Source organism: Bidens hawaiensis, unplaced genomic scaffold, assembly GCF_021521415.1.
Source record: "Bidens hawaiensis isolate Kalapana, Puna unplaced genomic scaffold, B.hawaiensis_p1.1 tig00041675_1, whole genome shotgun sequence".
Taxonomy (NCBI): domain Eukaryota; kingdom Viridiplantae; phylum Streptophyta; class Magnoliopsida; order Asterales; family Asteraceae; genus Bidens; species Bidens hawaiensis.
In genome coordinates this window covers 40,044-48,372 of record NW_027497376.1, presented here as the reverse complement: position 1 = coordinate 48,372, position 8,329 = coordinate 40,044, and the positions used below count along the sequence as shown (strand labels likewise).

Sequence of the window (8,329 nt, the reverse complement as noted above, 5' to 3'; positions counted from 1 at the left end):
GCATATATATTTGTTATCAGGATTCATATTCCTCATAAAATAAAGAACATAAATGTGTATATATAGAGTAAATATTAACACAGCTTTTCAACAGCAGGAGCACCTTTATCTTATCTTGAGAAAGTATAATTTGCAACATACAAACTATTTCCGCCTTGCTAAAGTCCATTATAGTTCAAATCTCTTTATTAAACCGAGCTTGAATCCAAATAGCATACGATGAATAGATAAAAATTGATTTTGTTATTTTCCCTCTACCGACCATCTAATAATGTAATAGTGACACAACCAACTGATGGCGGTGATACCATTGATGGCATGGCGTTGAGTTCAACCGGTGTTTTCTCAGTGAAGAAGGCTGGTTGTTTAGGCGGTGTTATAGTCGGTCTATCTTCTGCATGATCTTGCACACATAATAAACCGATATGTATGGTCCGAAGTACTTCAAAGTCAACACATGAGTTGCATAAAGATGCACTAAGTAGCTCAAGAGACTTCTCTGCTCTATAGAGTCTCCATGCCTGAATCATAAGTTACACAAGGAAAAACAGATTTGAGTAATCTCATATAATGATTTATGAACAAGAATATCTAAACTTTATTCCATCAAACACCCAAAGGTACACTTGAAACAACTTATTATATGATTCTAATTATATATATGTATATATATTAAATATTATAAGAACAGGAAAATCAGATTTGCCCAACTTACATGTCCAAGAAGATTATCATTATGATCTTGATGAGTGAATCCTCTGTTTTTCTTCCCACTCACTATCTCCAGCAACAAAACTCCAAAGCTAAACACATCTGATTTTATGGAGAAGAGTCCATTTGCTGCATACTCTGGAGATATGTAACCCCTGAGTTGATATAAAGACCTTGTAAGCTTATGTAATTTTAAGAATTATGACATCAATTCAAGTGTCCAAATAGTGTGTAAAATCTTACAAAGTCCCGACTACTTTGTTAGTATTTGCTTCATTCTCTTGTCCACGAAACCTTCTAGCCAGACCAAAGTCAGATATCTTGGGATTCATGTTATGATCAAGCAAAACGTTTCCAGCCTTCAAATCTCTATGAATAATTCGAAGGCGGGAATCTTGATGCAGATAAAGAAGCCCTCTAGCAATTCCATGGATAATGTGGAAGCGACTAGGCCAATCAAGCATCAAACTTTTCACTTCATCTGCACAAAGATCATCTAAAACATGAAGTGTGCACATGGTAGTTACATGTTGAATTAAAAAATTGTGATAAAGATCACGTGAAGAGATTCGGACCAAATATAAATGAATCGAGGCTGTTGTTGGGCATGTATTCATATATTAACATGAATTCATCTCCTTGAATGCAGTAGCCAAGAAGCTTTACAAGATTTCGATGCTGAAGTTTAGCGATGCATCTTACTTCATTTTTGAACTCGTCAAACCCTTGGCTTGAAGTTTTTGACAGTCGCTTTACAGCAATTTCTCGCCCTTCTAACACACCCTAAAGATTATATACAGTTGGTAAGAATAATGCCACATCATTTCATAGCTCAATTATATAAGAGCAATGCTCCATGACCATATATAAAATTGTGTGGACAAAAAATAAATAGTTTTGATCACTTTTAGTGATAAGTTTTGTTAAAATATGTTTTTATTCCAAACAGTATTGCGGGGCTAATATCTATACAGTGTACTCATCTGATAGGAAGGAAACAATGCGATGAGCTGATGATTAGTTATATTACTGTCACCATCTGGCTATATATATTCATATAACAGCTACTGAATAGATATACAGAAATCGTTCTGTTAATTTTTGTATATTTACACGCTTATTTATATCTAGATTCATATTTTACAACAAATTTGAAGGGAAAGGAAGCCATTTTGGATTAGTACTTTGCTTGAGTTTGGATTTATTTTGAATATCATGCAAAAGAAGTTACTAAACAATATTTATGACAGGAGTACTGCTAGGTTCCTATTTAACCCTGATTTGACGTTAAAGTACACAAGATGGATATGTAAAATACGTTAATTACCTTGTAAACTGGACCAAAACCACCTTGTCCGAGCTTGTTGTTGGTCGAGAAATTATTAGTAGCATTTGCAATTTTAGACAGGCTGAAAGATGGCAACTCTGCAGGTTCCCTCTGGCTTTCATTGGTATAATCATCTTCGAGGGTTTGTGCCGGTCCACCTAGAAAATCGTATATCAGTGTGCTTCTAGATTGATCGATGAAAGATTAGTATATAATTAACTTTCCTTCAAGTAAGCGTCCTGCTGTTTTCTGTTTATAGAAATACAAACCAAGACTCAGATTCCTAACCTTTTCTTGGTATGCTGGACCGTTTCTTCTTTCTCCAGGTAAATAAAGCGAGAATCAGGCATACCACAAGGAAACTAACTGAAGTTGACAAGACCACTTTGATTACTTTCCTTTTCTTGTTCTTGGATTCATAGTTTGAGGGTGCTGCATTGATAGTAACTTATTTGAAACAATTGCAATGATAAAATACAGGAAAAAAATTGGGTAACCATTAAAATAAACATTACAAATTTATATTATTTTTTCACTCAAGATTTCAAAAGGTTAATGACAATTTACAGGCTCATGACACTAAGACCATCCACAATTAGAATACCTGGTTAGCTGTCACATAAAAAAACACTCATATTTCCAAAACAACAAAGCCCATATAAGAAAACTAAAAGCATCCAAAAACACTGTCATATCAATTATCATCACCCCATTTTATTTTTAACTAATCATTTCTATCCATGTGGTATATATATATATATATATATATATATATATATATATATATATATATATATATATATATATATATAAAGGATATGGGGCACACCATGAACTCTGTTTTGGGAGTTCTTGTGGAAAAAACAACCACCAAAACACAATAGCTAAAAAATGAGTGAGGTAGAAAAAACACCCAAAACCAAGACTATAAACCGCATTAAATTTTACTCAAGGTCAATCCTTACCTTCTAATGCAGAGGTGGTAAGTCTTACATACAGTTCTCTTCCTCCACCATTCGCTCTCATGTCTTCAAGATCACCAAACCATAGCAAGCATCCGCTCTGGATGCCTCGAATTGCATAAGCTGTACACGAGCAATTATTTTGACAAACCATCTGACATTCTTCAAGTGTCATGCTCACATTGTACCATGAACCCCGTGTGTCTGGCAATTTCATACCTGAATTTTTCCTAAAGCCGTCCTTAATGCAATCTAATGGCATTGTCCGTCTACACCCGCTTGACCAATCTGCTATTCCCCATTCTTCTGGCCGACTTGGTTCAAAACCTGCTAAACAACTACACAAAGGAGAGTTGTTGCTGTTACAGGTTCCACCAGGGCCACAAATTCCAGAACGGACACAAACATCATAATCTGGGTTACTTTGCCAAATGATGTTTTCCTGGTCATCCCTCAAAATAAGATTCCAGTATCCAAAAGCTATGCCACCGGTCTAATAATATTGGAATCTGGAAATCCAGATGCCCAGATCACAGTATCACCACTTCTGAGAAGCAGTAACCTCCCATCACTACTGAGTTTCAACACACCAGAAGTATCGTTAATTGGATTCCCGGCGTTGGAAACCCACATATACTGAGGAGGCGATATCGTCTTGGACCAGATCCCCAAGTAACGATGATTATATGAATTAGGAGTAAAAAACCCCAGTTCAAAATTACCATTAGCTGATACTATGATCTCCCCATCTCTGATGGTCCGGTTTACTGCTATGGTGTCTACTGCAGCACAAACTGTGTGGAGGGAGACTAAAATAGCTGCACATAATAAAATTTGGTTAAGCTTTAGCTTCTCCATGATTTTGTCCTTGGCCTCTGATCAATGAGTTAGTTATTCATTCATTTTTTCAGTATGACTCTTGATATAAAGTTGACTCATTCAGTCAATATATGATTATGTATCGTGGTTCGCTTTTCTTTGACTGCCTATTTATATGTTCTCTTATGTCCTTTGAGTTATGAGATTATGAAATCAGAACCTTTAATGTAATGTTTATTACGTAATTACAACAAACAAAACTTTTATTTTACCCAAGTACAATAAATCTCTTCAATAATAATTTCCAAAAACATACACCAATGGACAAAAGGGGATGGGCCGTGATTTAAGGGTGTAAACGACTCATAAGTTATTCGAGCTATCGGCTCATTAAAAGCTTGAATTGAGCCGAACTTAAACGAGCTAAAATCTAAAACAAGAAATTTTTTAATAAAGGAGCCCGGGCCTGAATCCGGTCTTCATGCATTGTTTTTCAAAACTTTTATAAAAGTTCGAAACGATACATGATCGAGGCTAGTCAGGACTGGTTACTCATTAATAAATTTTAAACTTGAGGATTGGAAGGTCACCAGTTGACACATTTGACCTTTTGTACGGCGCTAAAAGTCATATAAGATGGTAAAATGTGACACGACACTCCGTCACATGCATTTGAATTTTTCTATTTCTTGTAATACTAGGCGGGTGCCCGCGCGATACAGCGGGAAACACATACCTTGGTAATCATGTAATAAGTTTAAGGGTGTTTGTTGTTTGATTTAAAACCGTTCAAGCTGGTCAATGGCTTGATTTCACGGTTAATTTTTTCCATTAACTTCTGGCCGGTCATTTTTGGTTTTCGACGAAAACCCGTTGCTAATGGTTATGCCCACGATTTATGTTTGGCCTTCATACTTTTTGTGAAACCGTTACAAATTCGTACGACATTAATTTGAGTTGATTTTACTGCTTTGTTTTTTTAATGTGAGTTGTATAAATGGAAGACTGAATTTATAATTTCAGATTTTATAAACTAAAACATAACATGGGTTATACTTTAATGCATATTTATGTGTTTAAATATTTTATTGATTTATAGTTACATATTTGAATTGTACAATAATGCTTTAATGACTTATACATTATAAACTATACCTCATTATAAAATAAATTTTATATGGAAATGTCGACAAAAATAAGTACAATGCATTGGTAAGCTCTGTTATTTCCTTAAACGTAATATATTTAGAGATATAGAAGAAAAATAAGAAAATATATAAACCTGCCAAATACATGAGTAAAGATGAGGGGTAAAAGTTACAACAATTTCTTAAACTTACAAAAGGTTAGTAAAGTTTAAGGGCCAATTTTGTAACTATTTTCTAACAAATTGAATTTACGTAAAATATATTTTATAGTAGACAATTTTGCCCCTATGCTACATGCTTTATAGGGTGTACATAAAGCTTTGAGTATTGTAAATTACTTAAAAACCTAGTGTCTTAATTTGCCCATGAGTGCTACATTATATATAGTATAGACGGATGGTCGAGCGATGCGGCAGGGAATGAAAGTTCTAGTAATCAAGTAAAAATTACGGATGTTTAAGATTCGTTTGAAACCTTAAAAATGTTTAAACCGATCATCAATTTTTGTCAGCTGGTTTCAGAATGTTCAAACCATAGCAAACGGTTTGATTTATGCTTTATACTAAAAATTGGCCATATTAAACTGCGCCGGTCGGTAAACTTATTATTGAAGCTCAATGTGTGAAACCAAACCATTAGTAACGATGCAGTTTGAATTTTCAACGATTCAGTTTCGGTTTTCAATGAAAAAATATAAACCGACGGTTTGACTTATTGCTTAACTTAGAAGCTGTTAAAACATAATTGTGAACACCCATACGTAATATCCTAATTTTAATTGGAATAAACTATAGCAATACCATACCCAAATTAAAGACAATAAAATGCTCATTTTTATGGTGTAATTTTTTTAAAAGAATATTAACATATGAAAAAGTTACGGCCGCTGGAAAATCGTTGGTGAGAAGTTGGTTAACAATTAAATTTAAAAGAAATACATTGGCAAAGATGAAGGTCCAAAGTTGTAACTATTTCTTAAATTTACAAAAGCTGAGTAAAGTTGAGAGAGTAATGTTGTAACTATTATAGGCATATTTTTTAATGGACAAGTTTGTCCTTATCTTACATGCTATATAGTGTGTGCATTAGGCATTATAAGTTATAAATTACTTAAAAAAGAGGTGTCTTAATTTGGCCATGACTTATGTATTATATATAGTATAGATATAAATGGTTAGACTTAGATGTCATTTTAGTACACGTGGGTTGATTAACTACACAACTTTAGTTTCGTTTTTAATTTTTTTGTAAATGGCTATTTCAGTTTTTTAAAACTTGCAATTTAGTACTTTTTTTAAGGAAAAATTCCCAAATAGCCCCTTTTAAAGAGAGAAGTCCCAAAATAGCCTTTTTTTCTTCAAAATCTTTTATAATTTGGAGTGTCAAGACGTATTGGGAAAAGATAAAAACAAATACGAGATTTGGAGAAATAATGTCGGTAAAGTCCAAATTATTTGTAATCTTGAAGCAAAAGTTCAAATTTTTCAAAAACTTTTTTACTCAAAAAAACCGTCTTGAGAGACTGTTTTTTATGTTTCCTACCTTTCCCGTCCAAATTTTCAAATTCTTGGAAAATTATTTTTTACAATTATACCCCTGAACCACCATCACCGACGCTGTAGGCCCCACCCCATCACCACCACCGTCAACCGCCACCATTCTCTCTCTAAAAGGTGCAGACTCGAAGTACATAAATTAACGAGGTCTGCCATTATTACCACCACCGTCAACCGCCACCATGCATTAATTTATATTTTGGAGCTCCAAAAATTCAGACTTACTGTAACAAATTTGTTTTCAAAAATCAACAGAAATAATTACCAATGAATTAGAAGCTATATATAACACCACATAAATACAAAGTCAAAAGGAATGTATTTACTCCATTTCACCAATCAAAATCAAGAACTGAATAATTTAAAAACAAATCTTACCTCTGTGTCTACGCGATTGAGATGAATTTACGGTGCAATTAGGGTTTGGACGGAAACAGAAAGAAACAAAATATATATTGAAGAAACACTAAGTGACCCGGGGCAGATTACGGATAATCTGGGGGTTAAGTAATGTTTCCCACGAGGATGAGGTCCAGCAGAGAAGGTTGTTCTTCAGGTGACCTGCAAAACAGACACCGTAAGCTCGTCACTGAGAAGGGGGGGGGGTTCCTCCTTGTGACCACCCTCCGGCTTGAGAATCAGACTAGATTGCTCTGAATATAAGTGTATATTAAGAGATTGCTAGATAAGAATGAGATATCAGATGATGTCCTTACCATTCCAAGGTGTTGGAGTATTTATAGCCGAAGGTAGGTTTCCTAGAAGGTACAGCCGGCTGAATAGTATTCCTGTTCTACCAACAGTGGACTAAGCACAGGCCATGCTGGTTGGTGGATAGACTACGGCCGACAGTAACAAGGTCGGCTGTATACTATTCCTTTACTGCCGGCTATGCACTGTTCCACCAACTGTAGGCTGCGCACGTCCCATAGTAAGGGTTGGTGAGTAGGCAGCGGCTAATAGTGACAAACAGTACTAGAGGGTGCTCCTCCTCGTACTGTTGTCGGTGAGCTGTCACCCTGTGATTGGTTCATGGGCTGTTATGGTCAGATCGTCTGTTCTGCCCATACCTTAGTAGGTATAGTACAAAAGATCTTCCAGAAGCATACGGACTGGCTCATTTAGGCGGGATTATTCCCGCCTTGCTCATTCCTTCATGTGACTACTGAAGTAGCTAGTGCCTTGTGCGTGTAGCCTTGCTGTCAGTGCGGGTAGCCTTCCTTGATGGCTTGTATCCGCAACTGCGGGAACAAGCGGGGTACTTCACCATTGGGAGGCTTTCCCTGCGGGTACAGCTGGCGTACTGCGCGTAAGGCTTTCTCTGAGCATGGTGGGTCCTGCGGGAGCAGTTGGTCGTTGCGCAGACGTCCCTGTTCAAGGTGAGTCTTGCGGGTCCAACTGGGCTCTGCTGGGACCTACCTCTTCAAGTCCCCCCAGTCCAATGTTCTTCTCATGAATTATTAATAAGTGAGGTGAACTTTTGGACTAGTAAAGGGTTTTGAAAAGGGTTTTTAGTTTTAAGGTTTTCCGTGGGGATTCTTCCCGCGGTTTTCCTAATGTCACGCAGAAATTCCCGACTTTTCTGCTTGATCTTTGGGTATGAAGCGGGTAGGTTTGTAACCACCTCGCAAGTCGGGAGCGTTGAGTCCCACTTGTGTGGATTCTCCATGGGGTTTTGGTAGTTTTCAACATAGTGATCAATTATGCTAAAACCACCAATTCCATCTTGGAGTTTCAAACAATATAGTTCTCGACGTTCCCGTCATGCGGGGATGTTAATCCCGTTTCCGCAAGCATGGCCCAGAA

The 8,329-nt window shown here is 36.3% G+C and overlaps 1 protein-coding gene across 1 annotated transcript; it reads right to left on the bottom strand.

Annotated features, from left to right (window-relative positions):
- Positions 1 to 254: 254 nt before the first annotated feature.
- On the bottom strand, positions 255 to 3,858 carry LOC143593092 (G-type lectin S-receptor-like serine/threonine-protein kinase At4g27290). Its single transcript, XM_077072829.1, has 9 exons — positions 3,535 to 3,858; positions 3,220 to 3,442; positions 3,004 to 3,123; positions 2,327 to 2,470; positions 2,039 to 2,196; positions 1,287 to 1,494; positions 955 to 1,192; positions 716 to 866; positions 255 to 521 (listed from the first exon to the last, which is right to left on the bottom strand). Exons 1-9 carry the CDS (start codon positions 3,856 to 3,858, stop codon positions 255 to 257), a joined length of 1,833 nt encoding a protein of 610 aa, XP_076928944.1.
- Between the last annotated feature and the right edge of the window lie 4,471 nt (positions 3,859 to 8,329).

Excerpts from the sequence above, each read along its gene's own strand:
- LOC143593092 (XM_077072829.1), bottom strand. The coding sequence starts at position 3,858 with ATGGAGAAGCTAAAGCTTAACCAAATTTTATTATGTGCAGCTATTTTA. Across the intron at positions 2,197-2,326 it reads GTCCAGCATACCAAGAAAAG|GTGGACCGGCACAAACCCTC; the intron begins GTTAGGAATCTG and ends ACGATTTTCTAG. Across the intron at positions 1,193-1,286 it reads CCTCGATTCATTTATATTTG|ATGAAGTGAAAAGTTTGATG; the intron begins GTCCGAATCTCT and ends ATCTTTGTGCAG.